Source organism: Labrus mixtus, chromosome 5 (genome assembly GCF_963584025.1).
Source record: "Labrus mixtus chromosome 5, fLabMix1.1, whole genome shotgun sequence".
Lineage (NCBI taxonomy): Eukaryota > Metazoa > Chordata > Actinopteri > Labriformes > Labridae > Labrus > Labrus mixtus.
In genome coordinates, this window is record NC_083616.1 from 16,360,530 (window position 1) to 16,375,516 (window position 14,987).

The following is a 14,987-nucleotide window of genomic DNA, read 5'->3' on the forward strand; positions in this document are numbered from 1 at the left end:
TTTTATTGTTAATAATATTCGTATCATTAACAATGCAATGACAGCGTGTTTGCAGCGTCACAGGATTAAAGTTCAGAGAAACAAGCTGCAGGTTTTTTGTTTTTTTGCCATTTGATGGCAAAAGAAACAACCTGCAATAGTTCTAACAAATACATTAAAGGAAAGTTCAATGTTGTGTTCCGTGGGAAGAGTCTGATGTTGTTTAAAGAGCTCAGTGTTTTATTTAAGAGTTTAGTGTTGTGTGGACAATTTGATATTTGTTTTTTGGTTTCTTGTAGAGTGAATAGTGTTGTCAGAACACTTTGATGATGTGCAAATAGTCGTGGAAAGAGTGGGTGTTGATTTGAGAGTTTAACAGTTAAGTGTTGTGTGAAGAGCTTGTAAGTCGCACAAAAGCACACACACAACACAGTAAACCTTCCTCACATTATTTCATAAAGGAGGAACATTCTGCTCCTTCTTGTGTGATTTCAGTCAATGACCAAGGTTTATTGATTACTGAAAGTTTTGATTATTTGGTCTATTTCAATGGGAAACAAAAACATTTTGTGATTTCAAACTTCAAAATGAATGTATAACAAAGAAACCAAACAGAGTCTCTGACCTGGCATCTTATTTCCATAGATAATCACTTCCATCAAAAAAAAAAGTCAAAAACTCTAAACTTAAGCTTTTACTTTCACAACAGATACAAATCAATATGTTGTATAACCACTCCCAAAACTTTTAATATTGCAATTTTAGCACATCGACTTCTGAAACCAATGTAAACGGCTGAACAGCAGAATAAAGTCATTGAAGATAGAAGGCTGTAAGAAAAACAGAAAAATGATAGTTACAAACTGATGTTGTATTCAGAAAAAAGGTAACTCAATACAATTATTTTAAGAGAAACCAAATCATTAATGTGTTTTGCTCTTAGTGTCCACCTGATGAATTACAGCAAATAATTACTCTCTTTTTGCTCTATTTCGGTCTCAACCAGCTCCTAAGGGAAATATTTGCATCTTTAGCTGGTAAATGCTCCAATGGGATCCCAAGCTCCTCTGTTCCTGTGTGTGTGTGTGTGTGTGTGTGTGTGTGTGTGTGTGTGTGTGTGTGTGTGTGTGTGTGTGTGTGTGTGTGTGTGTGTGTGTGTGTGTGTGTGTGTGTGTGTGTGTGTGTGTGTGTGTGTGTGTGTGTGTGTGTGTGGAGCTGTTTCTTTACGGTTGTGCATCCACAATGCTGTTATGCAAAGTTAAATCACAGACTAGGACTTGAAATCAGTATGAAATTACAACTATACAATTAGAGGTCTGTAAGGCAAAGATGAGCTGCAGATTTATCGTTCTATTTTGTCTTCCAAAGTTTAGACATTACCGTTGAATAAATGTAGATGCTGGTGCTTGTTGTTAAATAACCTTTCTATGTGCCCACCTCCTGCTTCGCTTCTGCTGCAGCAGGACGCCTCCACTCCTGTGAGAAATACTTCAGCATTAGAGTCTCATGACACAGTATCCGACTTTACTGATTTCAGACTGCCTCACCTGTTCAGTTTCTTTTCCTTCTTTTGTTCAGTGGCCATCTTGTGGCTGACCTCCTTGCTCTCTCTACTCTGCAGCAGCCAATCAGCACAGAGCTCAGCAGGAGGACAGAGCTGACATCATCATCAGCACACATGCAATGGAAATATGAGGGTTGAAGGTGAAGCATCAGCAAATCATCTTCACATACTTAAATATTTCTTTGTAAATGCCCCCCCCCCCCCAAAAAAACTATTTTTTCTACAGTTTGTTTGAATGAGCATTTTGTTCACATATAACTACTGTATGTATTTTTGTCCTCAGCAGAACCCAATTAACTTTGAGCTCAAGCTGACTAAAAGCAGCAAGTTGTCCAACAGAAAACAACTTCATAAAAAAGAGGCAGCAGCATTTTTTAAATAGTCAATAAAATATTACTCAGGACATCAACTCTAAATCTAAGATTGCTGTCAGTTGAGTAAACTTTTTTTAAACTACCATATATCTGAAAGGGATGAGAATACAATTCAGGCAATATGAACTTTATTGCCAAACATAGGCTGGGTCTATTCTGTGGTGTTATAAATGCCATTTAGCTAAGTCAATTCCATTGTATCTGTATGCTGGATTTGGTCTATTTGATGGCATAGTGCTATATGTTGGGTGGGCTTGATCTATGTTATGGTTTTGTTTGTTGGGTTCAGCTGGTTTTATAAGAATGCACCTGTACTTTGGGCTTAATATAGTTCATTGTGTGGTAGCTGTAGGTGTGCAATGTATATTTCATGGTTGGGCTTGGTGTATGTCATGATGTTATGCTATACATTTGGGTGGTCTATTTCATGGTGCAGAACATGTACATTGGGTTTAGACATTTGTGATATTATTCTTGTGTGTTGGGCTTTGTCTATTACATTTTGTTGAACCAGTACATTTGGCTTTATACCTAGCTATAGTACCTGAGTGTTATATGTGTAGGCTGAGCTTGGTCTATTTAATGGTGTAGTAATATGTGTGGTGCTTAGTATTTAAATGTGTTTACTGGTGGTTTTTGGCTGTATCTATTTCATGGTTTAGAATAGAATAGAATGACTTTATTGATCCCAAACTGGGAAATTGTGGCGTTACAGCAGCAGGTTATCCAACACACAATATGAGTAAAAACACAATGTTAGCAAATCTAAACATAATATAATATTAAATACAAAGTAAATAAGTACTAAAAATATAAAAAATAAGAATGTGAATATGTACAACCAGGATTTCACTAAGCATTACTAGTCTTAAATAGGAAGATTAAATATGGAAGATTAAATGTAAATGTGCAAGAACAGAGTCGTAAATGGACAGTATTGACATAAGTTAAAGTGCATGAGTGTAGACATATTATAAGCAGAAACTATACAATATAACGGCGAGTAGACAGCCAAATGAAGTAAACATGAGTGCAGGGATAATTTGTAAATTTAACATGTGCAGAACAAGTCCCTTTGGCTTTGGCCTGGGCACCTATGTAATGGTGTATTATCGATGGGTTAGGCTTGAGCTATGTCATGATACAGCTGCGTATCGAGGTATCAATAAGTATAATTATTTTGTGTTGGGATGGGTCTATTCCTTGGTGTATACCTGTACATTTGAGTCTTCAGCTGGAACTAATTCCTGGACCATCTCCAGGAAGGCCACTGTTTTTTCCAGAACTGTAACCATGTCAACACCACTGCCATGGATTATGGGTAACATATTTTGTAGTGTCCTGCAGCCCTGAGTGATGCGTTTCCTGTCAGGGATGACATCATCCAATTATTGTATGTCAGAAGACACCTCTCATTGTATGTGAGAGGACACCTGGGCAGGAGCCATGCTTTTCACACAGCATCCTGTTCATGTGACTGCAGCGATGACCTCAGGTTTGAAACTGTAATGTGACCAACTTCATAATAAAAGCCCAGAAGGACAGTACCTGCGTTGTCTCTCCAGTAAAACACAGCTGCTTCTGTTTTTCAGCTCGTGATGAGACTTCATCTTCATTTCACACACTCTCAGACCCTTATCCTTCTCTTCCTCAGCATCATCATCCTCCTCCCCATCCTCATCCTCTTCCCCTTCTTCCTTCTGCTCCGCCTCCTCTTCATCATCATCTGGTGAAGTTGCAGTCAGCAGAGCGCTGGTGTCAATAGTGGACAGAATTTGATCTTCAACACTCAAAACAGCCTTAAAAGGTGACTCAGGACCAGGGCTCTGTACAGGTCCAGTTCTGGTCTCTTTAAAGGGGGTGAGATGTTTTTTGTGATCCATCCTTTCAGCTTTCCCCCTTCCTGTTTCCTCTTCAGTCTGGACCGACCAAATTTCATACACAGGAGAGAAATAGATCAGATATAACACAAACAACTATGACAATCTAAACTACAACTAACTGTAAACTGCTACAGTATAAACTATTCAAGACTGCAAACTAAAAAAATACCACACTATTCAAATTATTTGGCTGACCGACAGGTGGCACTAACTTGTGAAGAATTGCAGTAATGCACTTACAAAGCCGGCAGTGAGGGAGAGGACTGACAACCACTGACAACAGGTAAATGTAAACAAATATTATTATTTTAAAAAAATTCCAGCCATTTCTTTGCAAATGAGCGCATGACTTTTATCAAAACAGTGAAATCATACATTTTCCATGGTTTTCTAAAAACTGAGCCAGTTTTAATGTTCTGGAATAACTTGTGTTTTGTCTCAAAGTTTATGGTTAGTTGATTAAAAAATACCCCAGTATCTAAAATAATTAAGCTGCTGACAGTACCTCAGTTACTGATCCAAGCATGCAGGCCTCTGGTCCAACAGTTTTTCATACACCTGTGTGTCTGCTCGACCTGAATCACTCTCAAAGTCTGCTGCTTGTTTGCTCTCAGTGAACGAGCTTCACCAGGTGGAAACACTTCTTGATAACAACATAATGCTGTCATGACGAGGACATTTCTTTTGTTTCTTTTAACAACAAAACACACAACTCCTCATCAAAGTTCAAACCACGGAATTCATTTTTGTCTATAAGAAGATTATTTTATTTAGGAGTTAATTTATTTTAAAAGCCAAAATACTTAAGAAGCTACAGATTGTTAACAATTAGACATTAGACTCTTCTGGTTTCTGGTTGTGAGGGTCTCAGGTTAAAGGGTGATCTGGAGCTCTCAGTTTATTAAATCTTAGGGTCTGAGAGTCTAAGGATAAAAAAAATCTGGGGGAATTTGAGAGTGTAAGAATCCTAGGATATGAGAACTTAGTGGGAAAGAGTAAGAACCTCAGGATATAAATATCCCTCAAATATCTGAGGGTCTAAGAATTTAAGTGTCTAACAATCATAGTTGTTGATTTATTTTTCAATCCTTATGGTCTTACATTTATAGCTTGTAATAATTATTGGTCTGAGGATTTAAAGTTCTATGGTTCCAGAATTCTAAAATTCTAAGAATCTGGGTGTGTTGATTTTGAGTCTGCGGATGTGAGGATGTATGAATCGGAGCATCTTAAATCTAAGGGTCCAATATTCTGAGGTTGTAATTTATGAGGGACATATAATTTAGATTATAAAATGTAGGGGTCTAAGTGTATGAGGTTTTTATCTGAGGGTCTAACATCTCAGGGTTTTGCATCTGAAGGTGTGTTTGAAATATATTCAATTAAATAAATGTGAGATATAAGAGTAGATTCTTGCAGACAAGATCATTTAAATTTTTTTGGATTTAGACAAGCTCCTCATGTCAGGACCAGGTACAGGGTTCAGGATCCCCTCTGCTCTGATGACTTTCTACCCAGAAAACTGACATTAAATATCAGACAGTAAATGTCTTTGGAGTCACATCATGAACTCGAGAGCCGTGAAGATTCAAACATTTTCCTTAAGATCTGCAACCGAAATGTCAGCGTGTCCTTCAATATCCTTTTTTATTAAATATCAGTCTGCTCTCAGTGTATAGAGACTCTGTTTCACATGTTCTGTATATCATTTGAGACATAAGAACTGCATGTGACTAACTTATTGCATTCATTTAAATGTCATCTGGAAATGTTTGCATGTGTTTGTAGAATTGTTTCAGCACAAAGTTTTTAAAATGTTTATATCAATGTTTTGATATGTAACATGATGGACTTGAAACACTATTGGTGCAAGTATGAAATCAATAAAATACCTACACTACGGTTCAATCACATATGAGCAGGTCTTCTGTCTGATCATTGATCGAGGATAATCACAGTAGTAATGATAGTAATAATAATAATTATGAAATATTAAAGATCATTTTGCCAAGACATTTTTTAATTTTCCAACTGTGGAAAAGAACATGTCTGTTTCCCTCTGGGGGAAGGTGCAGATCAATAATTGATGAAGGTTAATGGTTATAGTTGAAGGGTCTCTAAGCTGCAGGATACTGGCAGTGGCTTCATTATAAAATATGACCCCATCTTAACTGACCAGGTGATAATTCAATATTTAATGAATGAAAGATCAGTTTCGGTTTATTGAAAGTTCAGCTGCCATGTCATTCCAAAAATATTTATTTTTATTCATATTTTATGAAGTCCTCAATCAAGTTATTTTTCTACATCACATACACTTATTGTAAGTTTGCATCATTTGTTTAAATGAGAATTGGTTTTGTATTTCTCCATGTGTTTCAAACAAAGTTTAGTCATATTAGATGGTTTTGGAACGGACAAAGAAAACACTCAAAGAAACAGCTGTAAGAAAATTAAATCAAAATTTAATAAAACTTCTTTACAAAAATACAAACAAAAAAACCCAAACGCGTTAGGTACATAAAGAGATAGACTAGAAGTGTTTTTTCCCCCCTACATGCGACAGGTGTCATGAAACGCTTCCAGAGTCCTAAAATCCCTCCATGTTGGAGGAAGTCCATCCGCCAGAAAACGACCACATCGCTGACAGGGAGACTGGAAGAGTTTAATGTAGCTTCGCAACCAGGTCTACAGAGAGACAGACAGAGAGAGAGACAGACAGGTAGAGAGACAGACAGGAAGATTTTAATACAGTCTATACAGGTCTACAGAGAGAGAGACAGACAGGTAGAGAGACAGACAGGAAGACTTTAATACAGTCTATCCAGGTCTACAGAGAGAGAGACAGACAGACAGGTAGAGAGACAGACAGACAGGTAGAGAGACAGACAGGAAGATTTTAATACAGTCTATCCAGGTCTACAGAGAGAGACAGACAGGAAGACTTTAATACAGTCTATCCAGGTCTACAGAGAGAGAGACAGACAGGTAGAGAGACAGACAGGAAGACTTTAATACAGTCTATCCAGGTCTACAGAGAGAGAGACAGACAGACAGGTAGAGAGACAGACAGACAGGTAGAGAGACAGACAGGAAGATTTTAATACAGTCTATCCAGGTCTACAGAGAGAGACAGACAGGAAGACTTTAATACAGTCTATCCAGGTCTACAGAGAGAGAGACAGACAGGTAGAGAGACAGACAGGAAGACTTTAATACAGTCTATCCAGGTCTACAGAGAGAGAGACAGACAGACAGGTAGAGAGACAGACAGGAAGATTTTAATACAGTCTATCCAGGTCTACAGAGAGAGACAGACAGGAAGACTTTAATACAGTCTATCCAGGTCTACAGAGAGAGAGACAGACAGGTAGAGAGACAGACAGGAAGACTTTAATACAGTCTATCCAGGTCTACAGAGAGAGAGACAGACAGGTAGAGAGACAGACAGGAAGACTTTAATACAGTCTATCCAGGTCTACAGAGAGAGAGACAGACAGACAGACAGACAGGTAGAGAGACAGACAGGAAGATTTTAATACAGTCTATCCAGGTCTACAGAGAGAGAGACAGACAGGTAGAGAGACAGACAGGAAGATTTTAATACAGTCTATCCAGGTCTACAGAGAGAGAGACAGACAGACAGGTAGAGAGACAGACAGGAAGACTTTAATACAGTCTATCCAGGTCTACAGAGAGAGAGACAGACAGGTAGAGAGACAGACAGGAAGATTTTAATACAGTCTATCCAGGTCTACAGAGAGAGAGACAGACAGACAGGTAGAGAGACAGACAGGAAGACTTTAATACAGTCTATCCAGGTCTACAGAGAGAGAGACAGACAGGTAGAGAGACAGACAGGAAGACTTTAATACAGTCTATCCAGGTTTACAGGGAAACAGGCAGGGAAGATTTAATGTAGCTCTGCAACCAGGTCTATAAAGAGACGATTATAGTGATGCGGCAAGGAAGAGTTTAAAATGGCTCTGAAACCAGTTCTACAGAGAGACAGAAAGGTGGAAAGACAGACAGGAAGACTTTAATATGGCTCTGCAACAAGCCATACAGGTAGGCAGACATGTAGATAGAGAGACAGACCGATAGAGCTTTATAGTAGCTCTGCAACTACGTTTAAAGAAAACTATGTCTAAAAGAGAGAAGGCCCTGATTACACCTTGCATAAACATCCATCCTCTGTAACCGGATAAAAAGTGGATAGCACTTAAGTACGGCATTTACACTTTGCATTAACAATGCATGGTCTTGAACTCCAGAATTTGGATCTCATTTACCTGCCTCCCATGCAAACTAAGTGCCTGTCCATTTGTAAAAGACTAAATGAGTGGTAGTTTACACCCAGCGGGAGGCAGCATTGTTCTCCCAGTTAAGACGTTGGTCCTTAAAGGCTTTATATGTGATTTTTTTGATCCAGCAGCTGTCGCCCTTGAGCACCAGCATGAAACCAAAACAACTCACTCTGCATTGTTGTGTTAGCATGCTAATGCTAGCGATCTTTATTACGCTCGTATCTTCACACTGCATGTAAATTTACCCGAAATGACCGTGATCTAGAAACACTTACGTGACATTCAATTAAGCGGTGAGTACAGTATGGTATTCTTCTTTTCTCTAGTCCCTCAATTAAGCAACTTTTATACGCGAGGGGATGAGCCGGCCGGCCGTCCTGGCGATGTAAACAAAGTGAAGATAGGACTCGGAAAACTCGGAAAGCATCACAGACAGAGGGACTCGGGTGCTACACCCATTGTAGACAGTCATGACTCACAGAGTTCAGTGTTCCCCCTAGGTTTAGAGCTCTGGGGGGGTGTCGGACAGCGCCGCAGATACTTAAAGGAATAATGGTGTTCATGTGTTTCTTTTAATGACAGCAGTCAATATAACAACTGAACAATTATTTGAACTTGTAACGGTCCGTCCAGCTTAGTTTTTGTTCCTGCAGCTCCCGTTTCTGAGCGCACCTGAATGCATCTCTCATTGTCTGAGCACCCCTGAATGCAGCATGCTAACAGCGCATCCCCTGAGTAACAGAGAGACATGCCCAGAAAAGTCTTAAGTCAACTAACTAAGCCGACTACTGTATTTTTTGTATTTTTGTATTTTTTACTGTATTATAGAAAATAAAATGAACTTGACCATCAAGGGGGGCGGGGGTTGCGGGCCGCCCCCCCCTAATATAATGGTAGGGGAAACACTGGAGTTATTTTCAGAGGATATATTTGATTTCTATTACATTTAAGTGTGAAAAATCGCATATTAAGCCTTTAATGCTGCCCCGGATGCATGAGCATCTCCACTACCACTACACGATAAATACGTGTCAGATCTCCTCCGTACAGTCTGTGGTCTGAGCTATCGGATCTCAATCCATCAGCGTCCCCATGATGCGCGGGGGGTGCATTCCGAGCTTGCATTAACTCTACCCACTTGTTATCAGATCACCCAGGATGGATGTTAATACAAGGTGTGAACAGGGCCAGAAAGACAGGGAGGAAGAGACACAGCCAGATGAAGGACAGCTGACACAACTATCGACCAGTGTCTCACCATAAAGGATCGGACCACAACGTCCGGCATCTGGGGCAGCTGGTAGTGCAGTAGGGCGGTGGTGGCATGGTCTGTTACCTAGCAACATTACAACCAATCAGATCACAGCTCACTCAGCTCAGGTATGCAGTAGTTAAGGTGAGGACAGGTAAGTCTTACCTTCTGAAACACCTGGTATTGAGACTTAGTCCAGATGTCAAGCTGAGGGGAACAGACAGACAGATTACAATGGAGACTAACACACAGGTATCACAAGTTACCTGTCAGGTGAGGCAGAGGTCTCACCTTTCCATCCTCATTGTAAACATTCTCGTTGTATCCTCGAACAACCGTTCTGTCAATGAAAAGTGAGCGCATCACAACGATCGCCTTTAACACCTTCCCAAGGGTCACCTGAGAGGGAAGCAGATGAGACAGACATACATTTGCTACCTGGTCTAAAGTATGAATACATGTAATATGCTTTGTCCACATTTATTACCTAGACTGCAGCAGATACCTTGTTCTTTGTCCACAAACACTTGTTACCTGTCAGAACAGACCTGCCTCCTCGTCTATGCATACATACAGGTATTCTGGTCTGAACACACCTGTCCGTTTTATTTAAATGCATGTTTTATTACCAGCAGTACAGCAGATGTTCCGTTTGGTCTGAACAGCTCGATGGTCATATCTGGAAACATCCTACCGATCCGAGATATTACGTCATCCACGTACCTGTACACAGAGGAATACAGTGATACGGGACGTTACATCATAGGTCACACATTAATCAAGACCTGTAGTTCACTTGTTTGGTTCTCAAATGAAAAAACTAATCAAATACTGCCCTTAAGTTCAGTCCCTGTTCATTTTCACTCTGAATGTTTACAATGTGCTTTCATAAAGACTGATAGGTAGCTTGTCAAAGAGAAGAACCTAATTGTGGACAATTAAAACATGACATAGTATAGGATGGTGAGCAGTGGTTAATTAGCACAATGATCATTTTTGCTCAAATAAATTATTAGCATTACAAGCATGTTAATCACTATCAATATCACCAGCATGATGAGAATTATTAGCCTAACACGAACTATTAGCATCGTCAGCTTAGTAGAATCATTAGACTGTAAATCAACAACATGTTGTGAAAAATGAGCGACAGGTAGAGCTATGGTAGAAATAGAAGTATTTCTGTGTCAACCCCTAAATGGAAATGATGAAGTGATAGTACCAAACTTCTCTTGAGGTCGCCCAGCTTTTCATACCTTCCCTTTGACTTTATAAGAATATCATAGGTCTGTCATACCATGCAATGATTGTTTTGTTTGAATTTTAGGCACAAAGAAAACACAGAGTTGGGTCCACTTTAAACAAGACTGGGACACCTTTTGAGGTGGCCTCAGGCTGGTTATTGGTTGTGGAGAAAATACAGATTCTATGTGTACTACAGCAGTATTATAATTATCTATAAAGTGTGGATTACTGCAGAGAATCAGTAGTGTGTCTGTAGTCTATGAATTGCAGCATTGTGATAATTACAAACATTATGATTTATGTCATTATTACAATAATTACTATTTATAAAAATGATGCATTATGTCAGTAGCATAGGACACATTATACATTTATTATGACGTGTGCAGCTGCACTCTTGGCCAGGTCACCCTTGTGATAGAGATCTTGATCTCAATGGGTTAATTACCTGGTTGAATAAAGGTTAAATAAAAAAATGCAGTATTAAAGCAGTATGCGTGACAGCAGTATTAGAGTTGCAGTACTTACTGAGGAGGTAACACTAGAGTACTGGGTTGGACTTTGGGTCGTCTCTTGGCTGAAGCACCCATCTGATTGGCCGATCGTTTGAGTGACTGTTGATTCAACAAACTGGAGGCCAAACCAGCATGGTACTGCAACTACACAGAGAAATACAAAAAAGAAACATATCACAATCATCATCCTGTACTGTGTGTGTGTGTGAGGTTACAGAGGTTTTCCTGGCTGTGGATCAGCTGTGTGTGTGTCAGGTGTGACAGAAACACTAACAGCAGAGAAGTGGGTCCTGATGGAGGGTGGTTATCATGGTAACAGACATCAATAAGAGTCACACAATGTGAAGTCATTTGTCAAAGGTACAGCGGAGAGAGGGTCGCAGCTGGTTAATCAGCTGAAGATCCCTTCAGATCAAAGAGATGAGTTGAGTCTTGTATTGACACAGAGGAGCCTCTTCAAGTCTCTGAACTCGATTGGAGGGATGAACACGGATTTTTCTGAAATATATTTCCTCATTTAATATTTAAATGAAGGTGCGCTGTCTCACATGAGAGTCCTATATCACCCATTGTTGTCTAACTAGGATGAGATCTGGAGGTTGCAAAGTCCACAGAGTATGAATCCTTTTTTTTTTATATATACCACAAACATTACCAGAGACCCTTCATGTCTTAAGTACAGGGTCACTTTCATCGTTGAAACACACAGCTCCCATCAGGAGAGAACTGTGTTGTCTCAGGATAAAGATGATCACTGAGATCGAGTTTTTTGTTGATGTTCAACGACACTTACCACCAAACTCCCCACAGAGTCCCCTCACATTGTACCGCTGCAGGGGTCAAATATAACTTCAATTGGTCACTAACTGCATTCCTTAAAACAAAAAGTGTTCTTCACAGAGGGAAATTTCCGCGTCTGTTGACAGCAAATAGTGAACCAGGCAGTGTCGGTACAGCAGACCTTTTCAAACAGTGGCCCTTTATGGTTTTTCTATGTAGCCCAAGAGGCTGCCTACACATCAGGCAAATGTGTCGAGTGTCTACAGCAGTATAAATATTGCTGAGTGTTTCCTACATAGTCTATTTGGCAACCCACTTTAGCATTCGTTTCAGTAATTGCTGCACACTGTCGGCTCGCTGGGCCCCCTCCGACTCTCGTATACTTGTCAGACACACAGTGCTGAGAACCACTCTTGAAACATCCCTCTTCTATAACTCTGATCGCTGTGTGACCTCTCCTGTTCAATGTTAACTTATACTGCTGTTCTCAAGTGTAGCCGTTTGTAGTTGATGTCACTCTGTAACACTAAAAAAGGTGTTTTTGATTCGCAACAACACGTTTTCTCCTCAGGCATCACATAATGTAAAAACAGATGGCAAGTGTATTTGTATCGTTTTGGCCTGTATGCACCCGCCTCCATAATAGATCTGCTGTTAAAGTTGACTAGCTCGTTACTACAGAAACATACACACGTGTTATTTTTTTATTTAATAAGAACTGAAATCTCTCTCTCCACTAATGTGAACAAAAGGTTCATCTTGACAAAGACGACTTCAGTGTAGTATCTGTATCAGTAAACCACTAGCAAACTTTGTTAAGAGTAAGTGAGTTCACACAAACCGTAGCCTGTAAGCCTTTTAACTTGTTAGCCTGTCAGCGTGATAGAATGTAAGCTCATGTTTACCTTGTTGGACCACTTGTAGGCCTGCAGCAGCTGTGAGTAGAGAGGCGTTTTGTCCTGAACTGGATCCAGACTGAGAAGGCCGCTGTTATGGAGAGGATGGGACTCTGAGGGGCGACCAACCAGACCGCTGAGCCGCTCCAACTCACTGAGAGAAAGACAGATGGAGAAAGAAAAGCAGGTAGGTGGAGAGAGAAACAGAGCAACAGATTATAATGTGCACAGAGATAGATAGAGGGGATTGAGGCAGGCCGACAGGTATCGATAGAGGCAAAGTTGTTTGTAAGAGCCAAACCTGAATCGTAAGTACTGAAAACTAACAGGAAAAGTAACTGGAGCTGTTTCAAATTCTGCTTTCCACTTCTTCATATTGAAGTGTTGTGCTCAATTAAAGGAAAAACGATAACTTTACACAGATTAATTTTATGTTTTTGGCTTTACGTTTGGGTTTTTGCTTTTATCATTCTGGTGTCAGACTGTCCCACTAAACTACTAATGTTTCAGTCACATTTGATGTATCAGTGACTGTAACCATACAGTGAAACATTAAAGTACAGTCACACAAAGCTCAGTGTTGTGTTCACCACAGATCTACCAGGATGTAAACACAGCTTTAAATCTTTCTCATTCTCATAACAACATGTGTTTTCTGAGAGGTTTTTTTAGACTCTGTGTTATTTAGTGTTAAATATGAATATAGTCTGCTGGGATACGAGCCTTCACACAGCCTGAGTTTTTAATAAACATCAGCTCAGACTCACTTCAGGTCTCTGTTGACTGCCTGCAGGTTGTCCTGGAACTCAGCGATAAACTTCTTCTCTCGACCCTCCAGGGTCTCCCGGTTCTTCATGCCATCCTTCAGGGACTCGAACACACGGCTCACGCTGGAGCGGAGCGCCTGGATGCCGCTGATGGCATGGGAGAAAGCATCCAAATTCACTCCGACGTTCACCCCGTCCGCCATCTTCCCTAGTTTTCTCAGCACTGAAGCCGGGCCCGCTGGCGCGCAGATATGACGTCACAATATTTACAGTCTGTGGTTTTCGTCAGTCAGTTAAAACCATAGACTGTAAATATTAAAACCTCACGTGACTAGTTTTTATCTAGATATAGATATGAACTGAAATCAATATTGATGCGACTGCATGATCTGCAAAACAGCAAAATTAAAAGAGACATATATTTAAAACTTATTTTTTCAATTGTATGCTGCAGTGGGGCACACCCTGCCAAAAGAGCCCCCTTTTTTTTACTTGTTCCATTGAAAAGATTTATGTTGACTGATATATTTAATTATGAATAAATGTTATTTAGTCAGAAATCAGAGGATAAAATCTGTAAAAAAGTGTGTTGTCAACATAGCCAAGGCCCCTAATATCAGCCCCTAAAGTTTCTCAAAGGAACTTTCAAATTGGTAATAAATGAGAACCCTGTTCTGTTTTTTTTTTTTTTAAAGACTTATTTTTGGGCTTTTTGTGCCTTTAATGGAGAGATAGGACAGTGGATAGAGTCGGAAATCAGGGAGAGTGAGTGGGGAATGACATGCGGGAAAGGAGCCACAGGCTGGATTCGAGCCCAGGTCGCCCGCTTGGAGGACTACAGCCTCCATACGTGGGGCGCACGCAGTAACCACTGCGCCACCAGCGCCCGAGAACCCTGTTCTGAAGAGAAAGTGGAATAGAATAGAAAAATGTGTGACGGGATAAAAAATAAAGTTGAGTCATAGACTGTCTAAATAGACAAAGTGTCAGTTTCATCAACCATTGGTCTCTTAGGAGGTGTTATGAAGCCCAACGATGGAGTTGGATATATTAGAAAGCTCTCTCCACTTAACTTCAATCATTGTAGAATTATAGGCAAAGACATGGATTTGAGGCGTGGCCTTTTGCCTAATGGTTGACAGCTACACAACGTCCACTTGCCATTCAGTTGACTCAACCACGCCCCCATTGTGCAAATTTATGAAAATCTCTTAAAAAAACAAATCTCGCTAAATAAAATCAAAATGGTTTTGTTCAGTGTGCACCTCTAAAGGAATGAGCGATTGATATCAAATTTCCTTTTTGAACCAGGCCGTAAAATGTTTTTATTTCTGGCTTTTGCAGTCAGCCTCAAGCAGACACTTGAGAAATTGCAGTTTTTGCATTGGCTGATTTTTTCAACACCGGGTGATACTGCTTGAATTG

At 40.0% G+C, this 14,987-nt stretch overlaps 2 protein-coding genes across 4 annotated transcripts; both read right to left on the reverse strand.

Moving 5' to 3' along the window:
• Positions 1-658: 658 nt before the first annotated feature.
• LOC132974291 (uncharacterized) lies at positions 659-4,434 on the reverse strand. Of its 3 annotated transcripts, none has more exons than XM_061038232.1 (6): positions 4,306-4,434; positions 3,466-3,801; positions 3,132-3,282; positions 1,527-1,636; positions 1,417-1,455; positions 659-809 (listed from the first exon to the last, which is right to left on the reverse strand). In XM_061038232.1, exons 2-6 carry the CDS (start codon positions 3,798-3,800, stop codon positions 680-682), a joined length of 765 nt encoding a protein of 254 aa, XP_060894215.1. In that variant the 5' UTR covers position 3,801; positions 4,306-4,434; the 3' UTR covers positions 659-679. The 3 variants fall into 3 exon arrangements, with proteins under 3 accessions (XP_060894215.1, XP_060894217.1, XP_060894218.1); XM_061038234.1 differs by having other exon boundaries at positions 1,401-1,455; XM_061038235.1 differs by having other exon boundaries at positions 1,360-1,455; positions 4,306-4,432.
• A 1,811-nt stretch (positions 4,435-6,245) lies between these two features.
• med27 (mediator complex subunit 27) lies at positions 6,246-13,790 on the reverse strand. The gene is made up of 8 exons (XM_061038228.1): positions 13,563-13,790; positions 12,805-12,949; positions 11,133-11,263; positions 9,989-10,082; positions 9,651-9,758; positions 9,525-9,566; positions 9,366-9,443; positions 6,246-6,488 (listed from the first exon to the last, which is right to left on the reverse strand). Exons 1-8 carry the CDS (start codon positions 13,763-13,765, stop codon positions 6,354-6,356), a joined length of 936 nt encoding a protein of 311 aa, XP_060894211.1. The 5' UTR covers positions 13,766-13,790; the 3' UTR covers positions 6,246-6,353.
• Between the last annotated feature and the right edge of the window lie 1,197 nt (positions 13,791-14,987).